Raw genomic sequence first — 25,630 nt, 5'->3', positions numbered from 1 at the left:
GCCCATGGAGACACTGCGCTATTGGACATGAAAGAGGAGAACTACTCTTTTTGTTTTCTAAGGGGTCCACTTTTTCCTCCAGGCGATAATTTTTCAATGCACTCCAAAGTTTTCAAAATCGTCCAAGTAGCAAGCAAAAATGGCCGCCCGCTATCGATGGTTTGAAACGCCGCTTTCAAGACCTCCCACGCCGCTCATGGTCACTCTGTGCCATGGGACGTGAACAAGGAGAATTATACTTTTGCTTTCTAAGCAGTTCCCTTTTCCCCCGCAAGGTGTTAATTTTCTTTAAATTGCTCCAAAGTTTCGCGACCATCACAGTAGAAAGGAAAAATGGCCACCTCGAGGAGCGACACGCACGCTTAGAAAGATCGCAGGTCTCGTGATTCCACTGTATTTTCAGCTGATATTATTGGTGGATCTGGCAGCAGCGAGTCTGAGGATGTTGCCTATCTGTCACACTTTGATTCTGAGAGCGACGACGACGCAAACCTGCCTGCAACAACCGCGGCTGCAGCCTGGCACGCCTACCTGTAGTGCTTGCAGTTAAATTTTTCTAGTGGAAAATCTGTTGAATGAAACATTTTCGTTTTTTGGGGATATAGTGCCTATTACACGGCAATACATGTTGTATATCTCATAATTTTTGTTACATTTTTTATCTTAGTAGATACAACCATGTCTTTACAATCTTGATTTTGGCAATTTATATTTCTTTTATGACATATATCTCATTAAAAAAGCTTTTATGCGTGAAAAGTGAATTCATTCTGCTTTTTGTTTATGTATTATATCAAATATTGGGTGCTGTAGTTCCTTCAGGAAAAGATATCTGGCCTAACCTGCAAAAAACGCCTATTTTCCCCGTGGTGCAGAAAGAGTTAAGGGAAACTGAGGTAGGCACCGTCGCGCAGTGTGCGGAATGTGAACGACTGCACTCTTTTTCGGAGCACAAATTCGCTTGCTGTTCAAGGCCGCTGCTGGAACACACAGGCCGAAGCCATTTTGGCACAGTGTGGTGCAATTTTAGCAGATTTTTTTGTGTTTGGCACAGGTTGTATCAAAATGGATCAATTGGCGCAGGAGTGCGCCGCATGCCCGCCGTGCGCTATAGGATTACTTGAAAAAGGTCTATCGATATGCTGGACATGTAGGTTTCACCACACTGGCACGTAGTTCTCCCTTTCACACTTTCCAACTAGTCGCTGTGCACTTAGATATTTATGCTGTATGCTGGCATTTTCTCAAGAGAATGGACCTTGTCCAGCAGAAGATTTCGTTTCTGCCACATAGCAACCTCTCGTTATCCTCCTTTGATCATCGATATATTTATTGTTACTGGAAAGTCTGGCACTGTTGTCAACATTTCCACTTCCACCCAAATAATAAAGGCACATTATCAAAAGAAAGCTTCAACGAACTCCTCCGTAAGCTATGCACCAACTAGCACAACAGAGTACTCTGATAAACTCTGTGTGCTGTTGCAGCATGCGTGCAACAGCACAAATGATTGGACGATAATTAGAACTGTCTGTAATACTAGCTTGTTTTCATTGGCTACAATGGATCAACTCATCTGAAAAACAGTGCTTGACTGTAAAATAAATCCTTCCGTTTATTGTTGCCATGTGCCCTATGCCCTACACCAGATTCACCCTTGCCACTATCAATATGCTTCACAGCAAAATACAAGATGCTTTGCATATGGCAAGCCCTGTGAATAAACAACTGCACTGTGGTAGAAGGTGCATGCAGGGGTCACGTATGCACTTGCATCAAGCCAGACGCCAGTGATGCACATAATTTATGAATCAATTTCTTAATTATGGTGATTGAAAATAAAATTATTATGCAGTAAAGCTGGCGTTTATTCAGAATTTCCCCTTTACTTGTCACAGGATGCTGCAATTGTGCATGTATAATTGTGCATGTATGATGATATGGGCCTGTATAGGTCACATGCAAATTAGCAACTGAAATAATAAGGGTACTTCTCTTACAGGTGTTGAAGTGGTGTAAGGTGGGACCCAGTGGAATACAAAGCAGGTATCAAGTTCTTTTATTCGAAAGGCTACACACCAAGGGAGGAGATGAAAGAGGTTTATGGGGATGATGGAGTGAAGAACTGGCATCGTGAATTCAAAAGTGGTTGAACTTGTGGAAACGCAAGTTGACCACTTTTGAATTCACGATTTCACGATTTTGGTCAAATAACTTTTTGGTTTATTCTTTTGTTATACGTGTGTTGCTAATATTGTATAAATTTTATTCTCTTGGTTAAGTAACAATGTAAATTCATTCCTGCTTGGGCCAAGCAATGGCCTGCAGTATTCTGAAATAAATAAATAAATAAATAATAAATAAAATGGCTCCCACTGCAGGGCAATCTCACTTCCCTATGGATCAACACACCATTCAGCAAGCAGAGGTTGCCATTTTGGAAAATCACCATGTAACCACTCGCAACCTAACCAAAAATTAGTGTGTAGACGGCGGAAAAAATCCTTGCAGACCAGCTTCATATGCGTAAGGTATCCACTCGCTGGGTTCCCCAGCTGCTTGCACCTTTCAAGGAACAGGAACGAGTTTAATGTTCCCAGGCTCTTTCGAAGATAGGGATAAAAACTAGGAGGACATTTTCAACAGACTGATCCGACAAGATGAAAGCTTGGTTGATCACTAAAATTTGGAAACTAAAGTCTGATCAATGCAATGGAAGCATCCAGGATCACAGACTCCAAAGAAAGTATTCACCCAACCCTTCACAGATGAGGTCATGCTCAGTTTTTTTTGGGCCAGCATGGTGTAGTGTTGATAGATTTCCTAGCAAAGGACTGTTTATTCAAATAATTCACAGCATTTGTTCTGTCGGAACGCTGTAAAGAGAGAACTGTAGTGTGGACAGGGAATAAGGACACAAGAAGGCACAAAAGAATGTGTGCATGTAGCGCTATATGTGTGTCTTCTTTTATGTCTTCTTGTGTCCTTGTTCCCTGTCCCCACTAAAACTCCCTTGTTTCAAGATCAACAACCATCAAGTCCACATTGCCACTCTCACTGTAAAAGGCACACTCCTCTATATCCACCGTTAGAATAACCTGCACCACAAACAGAAATACTGACGAAGCTAATTCAAGAAATATTCACCTAACACTAGCCTAAAAATGGTTGCCATGGAGTGGGTGGCACTGCTGCAGATATGCATCTGAACAATCAAGCAGGTCCAAATGACCCAGCTTTGAAAATCACTTGGCGACTGTACTTTGCAAGGCGCCACCTCGTCAACACCCCATGCGCTCGGCGCTATCCTCATTTCTGTCAACGCATGCTTGTTGCTGGTGTCTGCACGTATAAGTGGCACTCCTGCGTGCTTCCGGGGGCTTAGCAAGCACTGTAGTGATCGAGCTAGTTGGTGCAGATCCATAACTTGCACAGGACCAGTGGCATGTACAGGCTCTGGGAACTGTAGCTCCTTACTACTTGTTCCTGAGGCTGTTGCTGTGTGGCCGGCTGTGCAGCATCTGATGGTATAATAATAATAATAATAATAATAATAATAATAATAATAATAATAATAATAATAATATCTTTATTTCCATCATGATATGATATAGGAAGCAAGGAGAGAAAGCTAGAGAACAAGCATGACTAGCTACTGCCTCTATGAATACAGCACGCTATGTTATTCATATATGTTATCTGTCCTGCTTCATGCTACAGACAGGAAACTGCAAGCTGTACCAACATTCTAGCACCCAGCGCATTTTTGTATCCCATCCGTAGACCATGCACGGCAGACTGTGTTGTATTTAGTTGACCAGAAAACTTGCTTCCATCTTTGGTTTTCTGTTGTACCGCTGCTCTTTTTGGCATGATAGATGTGAGGGAACAGGTGGCATCAAAACTTCGGTCTGGCATGCAGATGTCTGACATTGAGGACCTGATGCAGCAAGTTGTCAGGATGTGCACCACAGTCACTGACAACATGGGTCACTTCACCAAACAACCACAGTCCTTCAGCCAAAATAAACACGCTACAATGACCTCCAATCAGTGGCCTCAATAGGCTGGAGTGGTGTCCGCCAAAGCCAGAGGTGCCTAGTGTGTCTTGATGCTGAACGTTGGTGCAGTCCTCTTTTCTAACATGGAAATAGTTCAAGATGTGAGAAGAGTTCCTGATACGAGTTATGGAGCTTCAAGCACTCACAACAGTTGTGCGATGCCGTTAAATTGCATTTCCAAGAACCCTGCGTCCCTCACCTCCCTCCCTGGATGGGATGGCAGTGTTAGACAAGCTAACAACGACTGAATCATGTTTTTTGAAAGCATTCATTTTACAGCGAAGCTGTCTATGCCTAAGCAAAATGCTCATGGTCCAACCACAGAAATCCCCTTAAGCTCATACCCCCTTAAGCGATGCTCATACCGTCGTAAACGTGGCATCCCCATTACAACGACAGAAAAGTGAAATTCTACGCTGGAATGTTAAGTGGCAATGGAGAAAGCTGTGGAAGACGAAGATGTTCGAGCCATTGCTGATGATTATTGTTTTCTGCACAACAGAGCCAGCTGTGGAAGAAGGCAACAATGACATACGTGCGAGCAGTGGCACTAGCGTATTTGCGCGGTTGGCGCTGAGGATTGTTACAGTGAAGCTGTATATGCTTAAGCGAACCAGTCATGGTCCAATCACAGAAACCCTCTGGTGGAAGGTGTGGTGCACCACTGGCTACGCCAATAGTCACTTCATTTTTCTCTCGCAGCAGAGCACACGCACAGCAGTTTCTCTTCGACTTTCAATGGGATAGCCACGCATCATTCTCCCGACGAACAGCTGGCCTACGAGTAACAGCTCTGAGAGCAAGAGTGGGAGAGATCTTGTAGGCGTCGCGCCCATGCCTCAGCAGAAGATCAGGCCCGCGATGCGGAGTGCAAGCGGCAATGTTGGGTCGATCTGGCAGCTCATGCAACCGAGATAGTTCGTGAAGCAGAGCTATAGCGGCAACGTTACGCTCCCAATGTCGCGAGTGAGATCACCAGCAGCAACGTTGAGTCAAGGATCCAGCAGTTCGGGCCCGTGAGGTAGAGCAGCAACAACGTCGATGTCAACATAAACACTGGGGCTGCAGATTTCAGCCTCGCTGCTTTACCACTGTACAAAGTGCATGGATGGTGTTTTTTTTTTTTTAAAGCACCTTTCGGGTTGTAACTTCGTTACTTGAGCATGCGCCATCAAAGCAGAAGTGACGCCACTTAGATGGGCAGAATGGCTCATCACGAGCTGTAGGTTGCTCATACCGATACAGCAGTCTTTCTTCACCTTAAGGTGCATAATGATCCATAGTTAGACGGCTCTCGCAGACCTATGCAGCTGACTTTTGTTGGAAACTTGTAGCTCACTAGGCCGATGGGCCTAGTGGGCCGATGATCCTCTGCTTGCTGTACGAACAAGATCTTCCACTGGCAATACGATGGTAGGCTCAGCGCCAACAGCTGCACTGTGTTGTGGAATTGAGTTGTCTGATGTTCTCACATCTTCTGACGGTGTTTGTGCACTGAGCTCCATCTTGATCGCTGGGCTACCCGGTGAACACTGAGGCTCGTAGGTCTTTCAATGCTTCAGCTGGTCCACATGCTGGCAGTGATAATCCCTACTGGCTGATTCAACCTTAGCCATTCGAGAGCATGGACTTCACCACCTTTTTCGAAGTTTCTGTATCATATGAACGTGCCAAGTTGATGAGAAGTTGTGTGTCCAGAACCTGCAGTTTCTCTTCACATTCCTCAGGCAATTTTGGCCTATCCCTGTCCGCCTTCGAAGAGAAAAGCCTTTTTTTTTTTTTTCATTAAGTTTGATGGCCAGCGCCTGCTCGCTTTGAAGTCACTAGGCATTAGCCCCTTCTGTAGGGGCTAACTGCATCGCCCGTACTTTGAGCAGATCGGTTGTCACAGGCCACTGTGCTGCTCACTGCTCTTGCAAATATTGTGCGAGCAGTTTTTCTATTTCGGCAAAGCGGCCCTGCTTTGGTCCACTGAAACCCTTCCCTGTTGCTTTGCTGGCAAAAATATTCTCCTTCTGTTTGCACAAGTCCCGCACGCAAGTTTCGGGAACTCCGAATGCCCGTGATGCAGCCCAATTTCCGTCCGCCTTTGCGCACATCATAACTTTCCTTTTAAGTGCGGCATCATGGTGGACTCTACGTGTCTTTGCAGTTGGCGCTTCCATGCTGATTGAATAAACGCAGAAAACAGGAAGACAGGCAGTAAATTAGGTTACACCAGCACCTGGTTACACCAATGCCTCCTTTTGGGGACGAGCTCCACCACTGGAAAAACTGCCGCCACCATCGGCGTGACGTGGCATGAGGGATTACGTGGACATAGCGGCTATGTCGGCTGCTTCGGAAGCGCCGAAGCAAGCTGAAAATGAAAGGTTAAAGTCCCACCTGCGCTGTGGTTGTGATTAAGTAGTAAGGCTTTCCCACCTTGGGTGTCTGCTTGACAATATTTAAAAGCACTATAATAGGTAGCGGTAGCCTTTGGAGGCATGCAGCATGGTAGGCTACTGATCGCACTGCCTGCACTGCCCGACGTACGCAACGCAGCCCGGTGTCAGCCTTATTCACACATAGCTGCAGGACAAGGAGCTGCATGAAGCTTGGCTCGTGAAACTTAGAACTGGCAAACAGCCATCGGCTACAACTCTGGTATGCAGTAAGCACAGACGCGAGGAATATTTCTGCTATTACGCCGGGACTGCGATGTTCAGTGAGTAGCAGAAAACGCGCACTGAGACGTTCGCCCGCACTCCCTGCCTGGCTAATGTCACAATGGTTTGGTCTATGAACTTGTTGATGCTAGACACTGGCAAGTTCACTGGAATGGAAAGGGAGTGGTAAGGAACACATTAAATAAAGGCATGGCATATGGTCCGTTTTCAGTTCAGTTTCAGTTTATTTCTTTAAAGGGACACTAAAGCGAAACAATAAATCAGTTTAGACCAATGAAGCATTGCTTGAGAACCCTGCAGGCACTCATTTCAAAAGAATAGTTTGATTATTAGATGAGAAAATGAAGGTCCAAGTATCAGTATTTGAATTTCGCGCCGAAACCCCAGCACCGATACGTCAGCATGACGTCAGGTATTCCAATATATGTTTTCGCAGTAGGGCCGCGTTGGCTGAATAAAGGTTCCCGAAACTAGCCATGTTTCATATTTGGTTCCTTTAGAACACGATGTAGTCAATCTGTAACGCTATATATAATTAGTAGGCCCTAGAAGATGCCATCAAAATCCAAGACGTCACAGTCCCCAGGTGCGGGAACTTAAGTAGGCGTCGCCACCCGTATTTCGTTCTTGCGCTTTTTCTGGCTTACCAAACGTCTTATCGTTTTAAGAGTGGTGTTTTTGGTGTTGTAGAACGGTAATTTACTGATGCAGAAGAAATCATTTTTCACTTTAATGTCCCTTTATAATAAGTAGATATACATGCTTACACAAGTATACAGAAGGAGGTTTGTGTCATGAATTAATGCACTAGCTTACGAAAAAGGAGCAGCACGAAATTGCCCACTGACTGCATACAGTGCGACGCAACCTTAAAAATAATATTGAAACGTCCAAGAATTTAGAAGAAAAAAAAATACTGAATTGTCGCGATGACACTTCCCAGTCGCCGTCGGAGTCTATGTCCCTTGTTAGAACAAAATTGTCTTTGAACAGCTCTCATAACGTCCATGCAGCAATGGTTGCCTTTGGACTGTCAAATGCTCATATGCTGCGGCCTAAAGCTCACAGTATGGTGTGAAAACGCTTTCACTGAAAGCGAAACATTGTGCGCGGACATGCATGCAGATGTGCAGTTGGTCGCCGCGAACCCGTGCGATCGCTGCATGCAATGAGGCTTCATTCTGTTATGTGCCATTTCATTATACAGACCGCCCACTATAAGAACATATTTCACATAGTTTGCACTCAGCGATTGCCGACCTTTCCCGCAAGAAGCCGGTTCAGAAGACTCCATCGCGGCGACCACGCGCAGTGGCTTTGACTGCACGTATTCGGTAAAGAGTTAGCATCTGTAAGTGATTCTGTGCTTTCAGTGTGCCCAAGATTATTATTTTGACAGTAATAAAGTTCCCTCGTTTCAAGAGTACTTACAGAAACGTGCAGTAGGGCTGCCGCGTGGTGTTTTTATTAAGCGCCGTAAGCCAAATGTATGGCCGCGTGATCCCTCATACTACACAAGGAAGGCGCTTCCGACAGATGGCAACTCCGTAAGTCCTCGCCCCCATTACTAGATGCCTGCCGCGTTGCTAGTTTTCCCATTGGAGCAGAGGTTCCTGCAGCTCAGGGTAGTCACGGAGAGATGGCGCTCACTGCCGACCCTACATCCTATTGTGAAGGAAGTGACGATTACTAGGCTAGCGCGCACTCAACCAATGGCTTGACGAGAGACCGTGGGTCCTGCCTCTGGGATCGCTACAGCTACCGCTAAAATCTCAGAGGCAGGGGAGTGTGATTCAAGTTTGGAGCAGCCATCGCAACTAACGCTCGCAGCCAACCCTGTTGGAGAGCAGGAAAGAGGAGAGGGGCCGGAACCAGCTTCTCAGCTCACGCAGCAGGCATCTTTTAAAGAAGGCATTGGTTACACGTACATGAAGGTATGCACATGGAGGAAGCTAGGGCAGCTAGGCTAGAAGCGTGTACGAAGCGGCCGTTTTTCTAATGCCAATGGCGATATGTTAATGAGGATTTAGGGTCGTACTCGATTCTAACGCGCACGATACTTTTGGACCCGTTTTATCAGAAAAAAGGTGCGCGTCAGATTCGAGTAAATACACTAAGCATATTGCTTTATATATGTTGTATTGCCTTGCTAGTCTTGAGATACATGTCATTTGTTTGTACCAGAAGATATTTATTTATTTATTTATTTATTTATTTATTTATTTATTTATTTATTTATTTATTTACTTCACATACTGTCAATACCACATGGGATTATAACAGGAAGGGCAACTACATATGGTAGTATTTGCAAACAAAGAATATAAATACATTATATAATCACTAGTGTATTATTGCAAAGTTTTTGGCTTCGCTAAACAAAAGAATTAAGTACTTCATCACAAATGCAATATTTGGGTACAATATACTATAACCAAGAAGAATCTGAAGGCTCAACCAGACGTACGCGTTCCAATGCGCCCACACGTGCCGGAGCACGCCTGGGCGCGTACGGCGTCAGGCGCGGAGGCTGTTTCGCGGGTCAGCGCGCGCCGGCGTGGAAACCTACAACCGCTAGGATTTTTGCGCCCGCGCCGGAAGCTGCCGCTCATGTCAGTAGCATGACGCACCTCACATGACCACGGTGAGCCAACGTCACTTCCGGAACGACTCTTCGCGTGACGTTCAGGCAAGCCCGGGCAAGCTGCTTCAGCACCTCCTTGTTGGCTGTGCGCGTTGAGATCGACGTTCTTCATGGCAGGTGTGGAAATCTTCAGCCGTGACAGCTGCATTAACAATGAAACTTTGATCGCCGAAGTGCAACGTCGCCATCGCCAACCATCGGTACTGCTGGTACCAACGTTGCCTTCTCTTCAGCCTTAGCAGCAACGTCATCATTTTCATGACAGCAACACTTTCTTTTTTCTGGACAAAGGTCTCATGATTCAACAGTTAGCACAAAGGTCGAGAGCTTGCAGCGCAGTTCGAGGTCTGATACACCATACAACACACGAGGCGCGTAGCACATGAGTGATGCTATGCCGATGCTGCTGCAGGTTTCGTCAGGCTCACAATACTCATATTAGGTCGCAGTTGAGCTGAATGATCCACAAGGAGTCGTAAAATATGTTTCTGAAATATAAAAACAAATTTTAAGCTAAAATGATTGTGTTTTCTTGCAATATGTAACACATTGCTTAACGTGGCCGTTAAGCGAAGGCTAGATTGCCTTGAACATGGCAAGCTAGCAACACTGCGCCGCCGCGACGAGACGCGTGGCTATGCGTGGCAACTTGTGGATCGTTTGGGTGCGCGCCCTCCTCCTCCGTCAGGCGCGGCGCGACGTCGAGTCAGCGCGGCGTGTGCGGATGCATTGGAACGCGTACGTCTGGTTGGGCCTTGAGAAAAGAAGAACCCAAACAAGAAAGAAACAAAAAAGCCACCTGAAAGCACATGTGATATAAAACACCTAATGAACATGACAAACAGGACGCAGTCATGCATATAATGCATCATACAAAAAGAACACTCATAGATAAAAGTGTTAGGCTATGAAGATCGGTGAAGGTAGTCAGCTGCGCGACAGTCGTTCCACTGGTAGCATTAGGGAAAAAATAAAAACAGACTTGAAGCAGCTCTCAACTAGCCACCGGAAGTCTGAAGGAGATCGCTTGTCACAATGCCTGGCAAGCACGTGAGGTGCGCTCACTGCTTCCGGCAGCGAAGTTGGCTGGGTGAATTTTTGAATGCCGAGGGTCAAGCATTCACTGCTGGGCAAAGTTCATTGCTCTGACATCAGTTTCTCGCTTCGTGTGCCCCGACCTCAACACCACTGTATTGAAGCCAAGCTGACTTTCGGAAACCGATTGCGGAGCTTGATATATTTATTCAATGATTCAATGTCCGAGCAAGTTGGCTATATAAAGATGAAAACAGATGCAATTTCTCTTGGTGATTCACCGCCTCTTAGATATAAGTAATAATTCAATTTATCCACATATATAATGTGTGTGTATATAAATATTAAAAATGTGGTTCAACAGTACTTGGTCAAATTGGCTTCAGCTTGAAGACGAGTGCACCTATGATGCCCCGCCATTGCACTCTATGAAACAAATGTGTTCTATCATGGCTTCATCAATCTTCGTTTACCCTTTTTGGCATTGGTATAGAGTTTATATTTGCATAACAGGGAGAAGAACTTGGCAATCAGTGGTGCACCATAACACAGCGGGTGAATTTTCAAACTGGTGTTGTTGCTCTATCATGATACCGTCAGTTTCATCATCATCATCATCAGCAGCAGCATCAGCCTGTTTACGCCCACTGCAGGCCTCTCCCATACTTCTCCAACAACTCCGGTCATGTACTAATTGTGGCCACGTCGTCCCTGCAAACTTCTTAATCTCATCCGCCCACCTAAATTTCTGCCGCACCCTGCTACGCTTACCTTCCCTTGGAATCCAGTCCGTAACCCTTAATGACCATCAGTTATCTTCCCTCCTCATTGCATGTCCTGCCCATGCCCATTTCTTTTTCTTGATTTCAACTAAGATGTCATTAACTCGCGTTTGTTCTCTCACCCAATCTGTTCTTTTCTTATCCTTTAACGTTACACCCATCATTCTTCTTTCCATAGCTTGTTGTATTGTCCTCAATTTAAGTAGAACCCTTTTCGTAAGCCTCCAGGTTTCTGCCCCATAGGTGAGCACTGGTAAGACACAGCTATTATACACTTTTCTTTTGAGCGATAATGGCAACCTGCTGCTTATGATCTGAGAATGCCTGCCAAATGCACCCCAGCCCATTCTTATTCTTCCGATTATTTCCGTCTCATGATCCGGATCCGTCGTCACTACCTGCCCTAAGTAGATGTATTCCCTTACCCCTTCCAGTGCCTTGCTACCTATTGTAAACTGCTGTTCTCTTCCGAGACTGCTGAACATTACTTTAGTTTTCTGCAGATTAATTTTTAGACCAACTCTTCTGTTTTGCGTCTCCAGGTCAGTGAGCATGCATCGCAATCGGTCCCCTGAGTTACTAAGCAAGACAATATCGTCAGCAAATCGCAAGTTACTAAGGTATTCTCCATTAACTTTTATCCCAAATTCTCCCAGTTTATCCCAAATACCATCAGTTTGACTGCCATTATTTCTGTCTTGGTCCCTGCTGGCCCCAATATGCTGGCAAAACAGTTTGGTTATTTTTATTTTGAAACTGGCCCTGAGCAGATAATCCAAACTTGCCAGCATGCAAGCACAATTCACTGGTGGCCCGCTGCAACCTTGATTGAGGTGGTGGACAGTGCACATGTCAGGCACTACCTTCCTCTAAAAAGTGAAAATTTTCAGCCTGCAGATTTTCCAAGGAATAATGGCACCTCACAATGAATAATTACCATTATTTAGTCGATTCCACTGTCTATGGTGTCAAATGTGCTTGACAGAGAAGAAAATCTGTGCCCACAGTTTGTTTCTGTCATTTATGTAAAGCAAACATGAGATAGTGTAAAAGCAATTCTCGAGAAATGTGAACAAGGTCACACCTGTGGTTGTAGCGCTTCAGCTTCTGGAGGCCGTACTTGCTTTCAGCACTTCCTTTTGATACAGGCAGGCTCTCCAGGTTGAGCATGAGTTGGTTGATGGATGACCGCAGCTCCTCGACATGCAGGCTCTCCATTTCCTTGAGCACAAATTTGGGCATCAGCTTCCGGTTCTGCACCCACAAATGCACCACGCCTTGTCTGCTGCACTGCACAATACTACGCTGCAGCCCAACATACCTTTTCCATCTCGTTCACTTTCTGCACACGACCATCCAGTTCCCTCCGGATGGCAGCAGCCTGCTCGTCTGCCGAGTCCAACTGCAATGTTTGTGCAAACTACTTTGTAAAACGTGCTGTCGGGATAGTTGGACGTGACCCCTGTTTAGAACCCCCATGCATCTTATGGTGCAGTCACAAAAGCGGAAACATCGGTTATAATGCGGCAGCAACTTTGTTTCGCAACAAGGGAAGAGGGCGATGCAAAGCAGTGAAGTGGCAGCACGCTGTGCATCACGTGGGACTTGTCTAGGCTAGACTTCAATGCCACTCTGGGCTAGGCAAAGCGAGAACTCTGCTCCAGCCAATTGTCTGCCCTGTTTCAGCTCATGTGTAGAAAGTAAACACAGTTGGTGACTTAACATTTCTGATGAGATGAATGGGGTCGCAAAATTAACAAAGAAAATAGGCAGGCCGAAAAAAAAAAATTTTTGGCAGTACAAAGCACCACAAGGAATCTTAGAGAATTTGACTTTATACTGTGGTTTACTGTGGTTTAAGCTGTGGTTTACTGAGATGTTACAAATACTGTCAAGGCCACAGGTTCACGCTCACCCATCGCCTTGTGAAGTGCAGATATCACTTGTGTGACCTTGACTGTAAATGCTGTCAGTTTAGGCTGCTCTGCAAATTCAATTCGAAGCTTTGTGCATGTGCATGAGTACATGCACATACGCACTTGGTAGGAGTTTGTGATAGTTGTGTGCAGCCTATGATCTCTCGCCCAACATCCATGACTACGAGTAGTATTAGGAGAACTACAGGTTTTCCCATTCAAATTAATCCAAGCGCCAGCTATTTCAGTCCAAGCGCCTGTCGATTTAATCTACATGCCATACATTCAATCCCAGTGCCAAATAATTTAATCTACACGCCACATATTTTAATCCTCACGCCAGCGCGTTTAATTCAAAGAAAAGATGCATCTGCACAAGTGTTCTTGGAAGTTAACAATAATAACAAATTGTTATAATTTCTCGCAAACCAAAAATAACTGAAGAGACTTCTTGAAGAGCGTTGCCATGCGACAACAAAAATGCCTTTCCCGCGCGATAAACCACTTAAATAATGCACTGTTATAAATATTACATATTACTGCCATGAACAAGTCATGCAAAGCGCAACTATTTGATGGCTTTGCTCACATGCATTGAAACAAAGGTGCATGCAGGAAAAAAACATTTGTTTCTAAAGCTGATAAAGACAGGCTGAAACAAACGTCACCTGACATCTCATAATTTTGTTTTTACAAGCCTCGTTGACATGGATGAACTAGCTTCAAACAATCTGCAATTATAACCATGTAGCGCATCTAAGATCACGTCGAAGAGGGTGTCACGGAATCTGACGTAACATTTGGCAGCCTATTCCTGATTTCTAACTATATTCACATGGATATCAAACGATCAGGCTTCGAAGGAGCCCTGTGATAGTACCCACTCAGGGCACGTCAAACCATGTGGTAAAGGATGTCACGTGGCCTAGCGTAACTTTTGGAAGCCCACATACGATTCACAAACACACTGAGATGGGTGTCAAACGAATGGGAATCGCAAAAGCTATGCAATGGTACACACGTAGCAAATGTCAAACCAAGTGGGAAAGACTGTCGCATGACCTCACGCATCTTTTGCTAGCCCATGCATGATTCCCAACCATACTGACATGGATATCAAACAATCGGGCTTCGAACAAGCTCTGTGATGGTATGCGCACATGGCGTACTTCAAACCATGTGAAAAGGAGTCACGTGACATCACATAACTTTAGCCAGCTCATGTGTAATTCCCAACCATGCAGACATGAATATCAAACGAACAGGAAACTCAAAAGCTATGCAATGATACCGACGTAGCAAATGTTAAATCACATGGGAAAGCATGTAACGTGACCTCAGTTATGTTTCACTCGCCCATGCATAGTTCCCAACCATAACTACATGGGCATCAAACGAACGGACTTTGAACAAGCTCTGTGATGGTATGTACATCGCGCACGTCAAACCACAATGAAAAGAGTGTCACGTGACTTCACGTAACTTTTACCAGGCCCACGGGTCATTCCACGAAACACGAGTCAGTGTGTTTGTGAATCACATGTGGGCTTCCAAAAGTTACGCTAGGTCACGCGACATCCTTTACCATGTGGTCTAACATGCCCTGTGTGGGTACTACAGTAGTGGCATGACTATCGCCTCCAGTCTTGCATAATGCCGACAATAGCCTAGTTGTGTAAACAAATCGAGCTACTTCATGCTGATCTCACAGAAATGAGGGAGAGCTTACAAATACATAGCCATCTCTACGAGTCCGTTAAGAACAGAAATGAAGAACTCGTCAAAGTAAACAAAATGCTCAAGGACGAGAATAGACAACTAGGTGATCAGCTAGCTGCCCTAGAGCAATACTCGTGCTTGAACAATGTCGAGATAAAAGGCATTCCTAACACAGAAGGTGAAAATTGTCTCGCCGTGGTGCAGGCAATTGGTGTAAAGGTTGGATGTCCCGTTGAGCCTAAGGACATCAATGTTGTTCATCGCGTCCCAGCAAAAAATGAATTGAACATTATCGTGCAATTTTGCTCCAGAAGAAAGAAAGACGACTTTGCTTCCAAGGCACGTAAAGGGTGCATCATGAATGCAGCCATTGGCTTTCATAAAGGGATAGACAGACCCATATTTGTCAATGATCCTTCAACACCACAGAAAAAAAGGCTGTTTATTCAGGCTTCGGAATTAAAAAAGGCTAAGAATTGGAAGTATCTGTGAACAGATAGCTGCATAATAAAGGCCAGGAAAAGTGATGACAGCCCCATGCATCATGCCTATATGTGATACAGGCAACCTGTCTATTTTTCAATAGATTGTTGCTGCTAGCAAGGTCTTTATACATAACCATGGAGTCATCTGTTCTTTCCTATCAGCATTTCTTATGGATAACACACTGGCTTTATCGTTGACTCATTTTAACGTACGTAGCCTAGGAAAGCATCAAGGCGACTTCATACATTTCCTATCTGTGATTGATCACGTTTTCTGTCGTATGCCTCACCGAAACATAGTTAACGAAGAATGATGGAAATTTATATGGCTTACCTAATTATACTTCCGAATACTGTAACCGTGACTTGACCCGTGGTGGCGGTTCCACCATCTTTATGGATTCATCACTATCATGTAGGCGCCATCATGACCTTTTCTTCAATAACTTTAACTGCGAATCGGTGTGGCTAGAATTTGGTCAGAACATTTTTTTTTTTTTTGTTGAATGGCAGAAACATGATCATTGCATTGATCTAGCGCTCACTCTCATCGTCGATTACTTATTTTTGCTCACAACTTGAATATCTTAAACCTACTTGTTTTTGAAAATAAAAACATCACCATATGCAGGGACATTAACATCAATATCCTTACCCTAATGTGTATTTATTTGCACTCTGATTATGTTTGTGCTTATCAAAGCTTTGGCCTCTCCTCATTAATAACTACTCCTACTAGGTGCGATCTATCAGGTACCAACATATTAATTTACCCTATCTTGTCCAGTTTGACGACGCATGTCACAACGGCAGTAATAGACTATCAGTTTAGTGACCATTATGCCGTTTTTCTCAGGTTAAGATCTGCTCCTTCGTCCCATCGCTTAAACAACAAACAATATACTAAATTGATTTTCAACACAGAATTGTTTGTTTTCCTGGTTATCAAATTAGTTTGGATTAATGTCACAGAAGCTGAATCCCCTGAGCCAGCTTACAACTTATTTTCTAGTCCGATAACAAATTGCATAAAACAGAGCACATCGCCCATCCCAATGGCTCGTTGGTTTAGTGCGCGAAGAAATCCATGGATCACAAATGGGTTGTTGCAGTCAATTCCTAAGAAAGACAGAATGCACAAAAAAATAAAATGTCAACCATTCAACACAACGCTACTAATTTGCTTTAAGAAATATTTGTATACTCTTGGGGCAGTTTTCAAACATGCAAAACGTGACTACTTTCAAAAGCGCATATTGATTAATGGAAATAACAATAAACGAAACTGGGAACTTATTAGAGAGTTTCTGAACAAGAACAATTCCCACATGCGATTAACTAAAATAACAATTGCATCAAACACTTATACTGAACCAAATGATATTGCTAACACTTTTAATGACTATTTTACTTACACTGAAAGCCCTCAACGCCCTTTATCATTTTCCCAGTTGCCGCATTGTCCCCATTCTTCTTACTTATATCCAGTTTCTAGTGCAGAAGTTCATTTTGTCATATCACTTACAACAACAGGGGCAGGTTTAGATTCCATTCACCCTTCAAGAATAAAATTGATGAACGATACAGTTTTGCTGGTCTTGCTAACATCATCAATAAAATGTTTAAGAACAGTACGTTTCCAACCTCCCTAAAAAATGAAACGATAATCCTGTTTTCAAGAAAGGTGACCACGAATGTAAAAATAACTACTATCCAATCTGCATTCTTCCATTTTTTAGCAAAGTAATTGAAAAGCTTCTGTACCAGTGCCTAACGGTCACACTTAAAGTTCGACTTACTCTCTCCTCCTCAGTTTGGCTTCCGTCCAGAATTGTCAACTGGACTGGCACTCATTGATTTCATGGACCAAATTAAACTTGCTATTGATGATGGATCACTATTTGGCACAGTTTTTGTTGACCTTACAAAAGCGTTTTACACTATTAATATTCTCTTTCATAAACTCGAGACTTATGGAATTACTGGTCCAGCTTTGAATCTTATAAAATATTACTTAGACAGGTTGCAGGTTGTCGCAGTCGATAGTAGCATTTCCAGTGCCAAGATTACTAACTAAGGAGTACCTCAGGGGATCTATTCTAGGCCCTTTGCTTTTTCTATTTTTTATCAATGACTTGCCCCTAACACTTTGCCACACTGACTGCTTACTTTATGCGGATGATGCAACTACATGTATATATTCATTTCGCAAAAACATCACGATATTGCAAGAAAAGCTCAATGCTGATTTAAATAACGGCAGCATTTGATGCAAGAATAACTATCTGCTCATTAACTGCCAAAAGCTATGTTTATAATATTGCACTCACAATTATTAAATGTGGCACCTGTGGTGCTCATGATAGGACAAGAAGAAATATCAGCTACTAACAGCACCAAGATTTTAGGTGTTACTTTAGACGAGCATTTAAAATATAATCTACAGGTTAATTCACTAACACAGAAAGTTTCTTTTGGTGTCCATATAATCATTAAATCCCTTAAATATTTCCAGAGACACATTATTATTCCACTATATTACTCCTACATTCATAGCCATCTCTCTTACTGTATATGGTCTTGGGGTAACACTTATTACTGTCACCCAGACGCCCTTCAATGCCTTCAAAATTAAGTGCTCCAACTAATGACTTAATAATATTTTTACGCACTCTAAACCTCTATGCCAAAACCTGAATATTCTGCCACTAATAGAATTGTCGAAACAAAAGTTATCACTATTTATCTTAAAGCTTAAACGTTATGACACCTTAACCCTTTATTCATGAGCGTTGCCGACAGGCAACATACCAAACAAGAATATTTTCCTTGCCAAGTTCAAGTATTGAGTACAAAGTTTCTAGCTAAATGTCTTCGGCCAACACTGAACGACAGGCAAAAAGCGTCATTTGTTGGCTTAGAGCAGGAACGCTGAATGAGCAAGTAGAAGTTTGGCATGCGACTCACTGTCTTGTGCAAGCAAGGTCAGAGGAGACAGACCGATGCAACATATGCAGCGGCAGTGAGGTCGCACAAAGCAAATTAAATGTGCACCTATGGTTCAAATATGATGAGAGCTGTCTACACAAATTGAAAATGAAGCCTTACGTGGCTTGGGGTGAAGCCCACTTCCAGTTTCCTGTCTGGGGTTTTCCCCCCTATTGCTGAAAAATTTCTGCAAAACATTTCTTCTTTTTTCTGATTATGCTTATTCTTGATATGTTTTGAATATTTAGATAAAAAAATAAACATGTTTTCTTGGTATTTATATGTCTTGTCATTAAAGGGTTAACCTCAGCTTTTCCAAATTATTTCCTCAAAGATACCAACATTACCAGGTTTTCTGCAAACAATAATTTACTACTTCCCTGCATTCGAACAAACTATGGAAAATTAACTGCTGTCTTCTCTGGGACCTCATGTTGGAATTTTACACCATATGAAATTAAATCATCATCATCGGTACATATGTTTCTATACCTCCACTAGAAACATCAACTAGACAAGTTATATGAAAAATTGCACTAATTATTAATTACATTCTTGTTTTTTTATATTACCTGTTGATTCTGTATGAATGTGTAAATCATGTAAAATGTATGTATTTCTATTGTTCCTGGAATCATCCATTTTTCCAGCCACGGCGGCCGCATTTCGATGGGGGCGAAATGTGAAAACACCTGTGTACTTATTTTTAGGGGCACGTTAAAGAACCCCAGGTGGTCGAAATTTCTGAAGTTCTCCACTACAATGTGCCTCATAATCAGAAAGTGGTTTTGGCACATAAAACCCCGTAATTTTTTAAGCATCAATTTTGCTTTCATTTACTGCGGCACCGCTTTGTACCGTGATCTTGTTCTTTGGCCTTTGAATTCATTATTTTAAATAATTTCATGGTCTATGCTATTTTTTAGTTGCATATATTTTCCAGCTTATACTAACTGTTGTATATTGTCATAAAATGATATATCATGCTTTCATTTCATTTGTTTGCTTTTACTTTTGTACTATTGCATTTCCCCTAACTTTTCTGTTAATATTTATTGCTCATGTATCCCTTTTAAAGCGTGCTGCAATCTATGCTTGATTTGTGTAGTATTAGGTGGTCCCCCTGACAGTTTCATAACTATGGCACCACCGAATGTAATAACATCACTAATGCTGTTATCATGTATGCAAGAAAGTGTGAATAAACTTTAACATTAATGAACATTAATGAAAGCCAGTGAAGAAGAAGAAGGCTCATGCACAGTTAGCACGAGAATAGAACATGCTATCACGATCGACCTGACCGGCCGTGGTGTCAGCTGCTCCCTAGATCCCACCGGTACCATGGCTAGCCAGCCTAAATAAGCGTGGCTAAGGCGGCTACCTCTTTGTGCCACCTCCCACAAATTCGTGACCCGGACAATCAAGCCTAGCCATGCTAGCGTCAACCCACAAATTGGTGACCCGGCTGGTGGGCAGGCCAGCCATGGTGCAGCAAGATCTCGGGAGCAGCCGACAGCGCGACCGCTCTGGTCAAGCACGCCAGCGTGTTCTATTCTCATGTTACCTGCCCGTGAGCCCTCTTTTTCGCCGGCTTTGGAGGTGATATTCGCGCCACTACACTATCACAGAGCTCCTTCGAAGTGATTGTTTGGTATCCACGTCAATATGGTGTTGAGACTCGGGAATAGGCTGGCGAATGTTACAAGAGATTCTGTGACACCCTCCTCCACATGATCTTAGATGCGCTACATGGTTATAATCGCAGAGATTGTTTAAAGCTCATTCATTTGATATCCATCATTTGATATCAACGGAGCTTAATGAGATATCATGTGACACTCTTTTCAGCCTGTTTTTATCAGCTTTAGAAATAAACGGTTTGTTGCTGGATGCCTCTTTGTTTCAATTCATGTCAGTAAAGCCATCAAATAACTGCATTTTGCATGACCTGTTCATGGCAATATATAATATCCATAAAACTGCATTATTTCGTTGATATATTGCACGTGAAAGGCATTTTTGTTGTCATATGGCAACACACTTCAAGAAGTCTCTTCAGTTATTTTTGGTTGGCGCAAAATTATAACAATTTGTCATTATTGTGAACTTCTTGTGAACAATTTCAGAAATGCATCTTCACTTTGGACTAAATTCGCTGGTGTTAGGATTAAAATATGTGGCGTGTAGATTAAATTATTTGGCACTGGGATTAAATGTGTGGCATGTGGATGAAATTGACTGGTGCTTGGACTAAGACAGCTGACACTGTGATTGAGTGGGAAAACTTGTAGTACCTGGTCTACTTAGTAATCCATCTTGGTAACCCGTTCAAAGCAAAAGAACACACCCCCAGAAAAGATACCTCCATTTTTTCACACAAATGCTCACTACCAACTGTTTATTCGCCATATTGGAAACTCAAATCTACATGATCCCATCCACACACCATATTAGAAACTCACACGATCCCCACACATGCTCAATAGATCATCAAAGGCCACCTACTATGGCATCTTTAGCACACTGATTATAATCGAAGAAATTGACCTCAGATGGAAAAAGGGAAATGGAAGGCTAACTGACACACTGGTTGTTATGCTCACAAGAAACAATGCTAAAACCAATCGTGCTATTCTTTCCATGTTTTTGCAGAGAATAACCTTTCGCCAAATTGTGGTTCACACCCATATGAAACACCATGCAAAACAAAACGTGCCTTGCTTTCTGAGCATTCTCCCTTAAGGGGCCCTGAACCACTTTTTATCAAAGTGGAGAAATGCATTCGCAGTTAAAATAGGCTGTTCCAGAAATATTTTGCCGCAAACATACTTCAATGCATTCAGCAGGAGAGGAGTCCTTGGCAATTAAACACCTTTGCGGTGCCTCCGCTCCTTCTTCAATGCCTTGCACTGCAAAGGCTACAGTGGAACGGGGTGTGCCCACAACACTCTGCCCCCCCCTCTACTGAATGTCACTTTAATGCCAGTTCAAATTTGATCTTGGGTGTTCACGTAGACGCCACTGCTCCCGATTTTAGCACCTATGACGCGCCAAACGTAAGCCAGACGCAACTGTCCTTGGTGAGCCGCAGTGAACTCAGTCAGCGGACTCGTTGCCACACCCCGCGGTGTTATCTACGGTACATAGCAGACCCCAGCTACCTGCAACTGTAGTGCATATGAGTTTTCTTTACGCACGACACAGCTTCAGTGTGCGCTCACACTCTTATGCTCCAGTCTGGCCATGCTACGTGGTGCAGATTGGCTTTGCCCTGTACCAGCTTGACTGATGGATAGTAGCCACATCCTACTTGTGTACATTGAAGCGCTGTCGACAGCTCATACAAAGCGAAGTCTGCCAAGGCATCTAACCAGGAGCGGCCAGGAGTGAGCACACGCTGATAAGCATGCATGTGGTCTGACCTAAGTTTTACGTGGTTCAAGGCTAGTTGAGTGTTCAAAGCTAGTCAAAATTACTGAGACCCAACGGCTATGACACGATAAGCAGGGTGGCCAAAGTTTAATTCCTACATGAGAGGCTGCAGCCAAGCATAAGCAGACGATAGTCAGCTTTTTTTGGAAGTATGTAATTATGATCGAAATTCCAAAGCAGTTTTTTGCTTACTTCAGCCTGTTTATTAAACTTTGTCAATAAATATACACATTGTAGTGGGGATGAAGCAACACATGCAGCCGTGGGACGCTGCCTGGGCACGAGATGCAAGCGCAGATTGCGAGCTGTTGATGCTGCCCATCGTGCGGTCCTTCCACCAGCCATCCAACATTAATAAACCCCCTTTCAAAGGGATGGACGTGTGAGGTATTCAAACCTAGAACTCCGAAGTCAGACGCTACCAAGTACCCCGACAATGCCCAATGAAATTACCCAGCAGGCCATCGCCCCATCTCCGCAGGTTTGTGTAGTGCGACCCTCCCTTCTTTAGCGGAAAAGATGACCACGATGTAGAAGATTGTTTGGCGACATTCGAAAAGGTGACCGGAAACAATAAGCGGAACGACCCATCGAAACTTGCTTATATAGTTGTACTTGCTGTGTTTTTACAGTTACTGTAGTTATATAATTGTACTGCTGTACATTGTGTACCACAAGTTCCTTTGTGTGTGTGTGTGTGTGTGTGTGTGTGTGTGTGTGTGTTTGTGTGATCTCTTCTATGTATATTCAGTTATTGTATCGATGCCTCATCCTAGTTGTTTTCTATGCACATAACCAATGTATTTTCTGTTATTTTATGTGAAGTTGCGTATTTGATTTACACGCTTAGTTTGTTGTTATATAAGCAGCGGATGTGTGTGCTGCTGTCTGTAACAGGGAGCCAAGGCCCAGTCAGGCCTACCGCCTTTTGCCCCTTTCGTGTGGAAGAAATAAACATCAAATCAAACTACAGAATGTCTCGTTCATCTCAAAAATGTCGCAAGCCTGTGGTACCACAACCGCGAGTCCAACTTCACTACATGGAGTGTGGTGAAGAAATGCTTCGCAGACGTGTTCAACCACCGAGCCATGCAAAAACTCCGCACCGAACAGCGCCTCCATGGACGTGCGCGGCAGCAAGGCAAATATTTTACTAGCTACATAGAAGACGTGATCAACTTGTGTAAGCACCTGAATCCTTCCATGACCAAGCAAGAGAAGATTAAACCCTTCTTGAAAGGCATTGACGACATCGGCTCCCTCATCTGGCTCCGCACACCATTTCATTCCCCTGGCCTGACTCCTAAGTTTGCCCCCACGTACCAAGGCCTGTATCGTGTCGAGTGCCCATCTACCGTCATCTATGTTGTTGAGCCGATCAGCCCATCCTCTGACAAGCATAGTCTTGGTTGCCAGGTGGTCCACATGAGCCACCTCAAGCCATATCGTGACCCCCTTATTCTTACGTTAACTTGAGTCGCCAGGATGGCTTTCCTTCGTCGCAGAGGGGCTGTAGTGGGGATGAAGCAACACGTGCAGCAGTGGACACTGTCTTGGCAAGAGGTGCGAGCGCAGAGCGCGAGATGTTGATGCCGGCTGAGACTGTCTTTGCTGTGCCCGTTGTGCAGTCCTTACGCCTTCTGTCCAACGTTAATAAACCCCCTTTCAACAGTAATGGTAGGAAGAAGCACACTGATCCAAACACGCTTCTTGATTGATGTCGGCTATTGGCCAATGGCAGCTGCGTATGGGAATCTGCTATACTACAAAATAAAGCTTCCAGAAAAAACCGAGGAGGAGGCTTCTGTTGAAAAAAGAACACTTGAGCGAAAGGTGACTTCGCACTCCGCTTGTGAGCTCCATTTGCCGCACACGACTGCAAAACTTGGCTGGGATGTTCACAGCAAACTGTATTTCCACCAAGCACGAGGAGTGGTTCAGGACCTCTTTAATCAGTCATTAATACACCACTCAGTCTTGATGGTGCAAAACTTCCTGCATGAAAACGGAATCAAGTACACAACCCCCCTGAGCCTGGTACACAGGCACTTTCAAGTTTCCAGGAGTAGGACTACTATATCAAGGGGCCAGTGTGCCCTATGGAGACCTACTTGAAGGCATTCTATAAACCATGCTCACTTTGTTAGTGAGATGGCATGCTTCCCAAATGACCACTTCAATTTAAATGATGAAATGCGAGCAATTTGTTTTATGTTGTACCACATAATAAATTACTATTTTCCTTCAAAACATTGCGTTGAAGAGAATCGTATTCTTTTGGAATATCTGTCACGAATGTCCACTTAATGACAAGCTCTTTATTCAGTCAAAAGGTATTTTCATGAGTTAAGAAGTTTTACTCCAGTCTTCTGCTGCATTTTTTATTTTGTGAACTGACTGTGATATAGTTGCCGACCGATAATTCAAACTTGATGGGGACTACCTAAATATCTTAATAGTGGTGAGTCAGAAATAGCGGGTTAACCTGAAAACAAAATTTAAAAAGGTGTGCCATATTCTCAGGTCGGCACTCATGGGGAATACCTTCAATTTTACGCGACTTGCACAACATGCACCAGCGTCTATGAGCAACTGCATTCTTGGCACAGCACCAAACACGCTATCCTTTCATGTGACTAGCGAAAGACACATTGGCATCTACAAGCAACAGCAATCTTGGCACAGTGCCAAGCACACTATCTTTTGTGTGAATAGCCCAAGACGCATAAATGTCTACAAGTCATGGAATTCTTGGCACATTGCCAAACACGCTATCTTTTGCATGACTAGAGAAAGATGCATCCATGTCTACGAGCGATAGCACTCCTGGCACAGTACCAAGCACACTGTCTTTCATGTGACCAGAGCAAGATGCATAGCATCTACCAGTAACTGCATTCTTGACAGAGTGCCATGTAAGCTATTTTAGCACAGTGCAGAAACGCTGTCACCCATCAACGCATCTGGTGCTAGTGACACGAAATATCGCGAAAATGAAAGTGTCTTCAAAAGTGAAGAATACAGCCCAAGTTTTTCAACACATTGCTGTGCGCACATACACTTGCTTATGGCCAGTGGCGTAGCTAGGTCGTCTGGCACCCGGGGCCCATAGGTCTTCTGTCACCCCCCTCCCCGGGTGTAGCCGGCGGAAAGGGGGGTGTCTTCAGACGTATATGACACCCCCCCACCCCCCTCACTGGCCCCTTGCACCCGGGGCCCACGGCCCCCCGGCCCCCCCCTGTTGCTACGCCACTGCTTATGGCATAGACACTTCATGGCTGCAATTTCCTAGAGATTAGTTTTGTGCTATTCCTTTTCCTGCTTTTTGCACTTTATCAGTGCTCAAAGCAACACTTCGCACACATTATCAATGAAATCAGCCAGCCATGAATGGTGGATAAAAGTGGCCTAGAATTGAACTGAAGGCATCGCTACAAAACCACGGCCCATAATTCCGCAATTGTCATGCGGTAGCTACAGATAGATGAAAGTACAGTCAAAGCATGCACCGAATTCTCATTGGTGACTGCTGGATAGACTAGTCTTTGTTAGCTTCGGGTTCTAGGAGGCATCAACGACATGGCCATCGGCCACGCAGGCAACATATCAAAACAAGAATACATTCAAACCTGGGTAATTCGAACGCCCTTAATTTCAAATTCCAGTTTATTAGAACTGACGCTGTGGTCCCATCAAAGTTATGTATATTGCAATGGGTGAAAACGCCCAGTAATTCAAACGTGCAAGCATTAGCAATGCTCTCAGCAGATTGCCAATCTTGTGGCAGCACCTCTGACCAGCATTGCTCTGACCCCACTTCGGACAAGCTTAGGACAAGCTTGGGACGGACCCCTCAACATATAACGTCCAAGGGCGATAACACCATCGCTGCATGA

General features: G+C 43.9%; 1 protein-coding gene across 9 annotated transcripts in view; it reads right to left on the bottom strand.

The window, feature by feature from the left end:
* The window catches only part of Cadps (calcium-dependent secretion activator 1), a 450,894-nt gene that overhangs the window by 385,301 nt on the left and 39,963 nt on the right, over nucleotides 1-25,630 (bottom strand). For all 9 annotated transcript variants that reach the window (XM_065428684.2, XM_065428681.2, XM_065428685.2 and 6 more), the window contains exons 4-5: nucleotides 12,513-12,593; nucleotides 12,276-12,445 (exon numbers count right to left, since the gene is read on the bottom strand). In XM_065428684.2, the coding sequence (XP_065284756.1) occupies nucleotides 12,276-12,445; nucleotides 12,513-12,593 (251 nt within the window). The remainder of the gene's footprint in view (nucleotides 1-12,275; nucleotides 12,446-12,512; nucleotides 12,594-25,630) is intronic.

This window comes from Dermacentor albipictus, chromosome 6, assembly GCF_038994185.2.
Source record: "Dermacentor albipictus isolate Rhodes 1998 colony chromosome 6, USDA_Dalb.pri_finalv2, whole genome shotgun sequence".
Classification (NCBI taxonomy): domain Eukaryota; kingdom Metazoa; phylum Arthropoda; class Arachnida; order Ixodida; family Ixodidae; genus Dermacentor; species Dermacentor albipictus.
The sequence above is the reverse complement of the archived record's forward strand: the minus strand, read 5'-3'. Positions and strand labels throughout refer to the sequence as shown.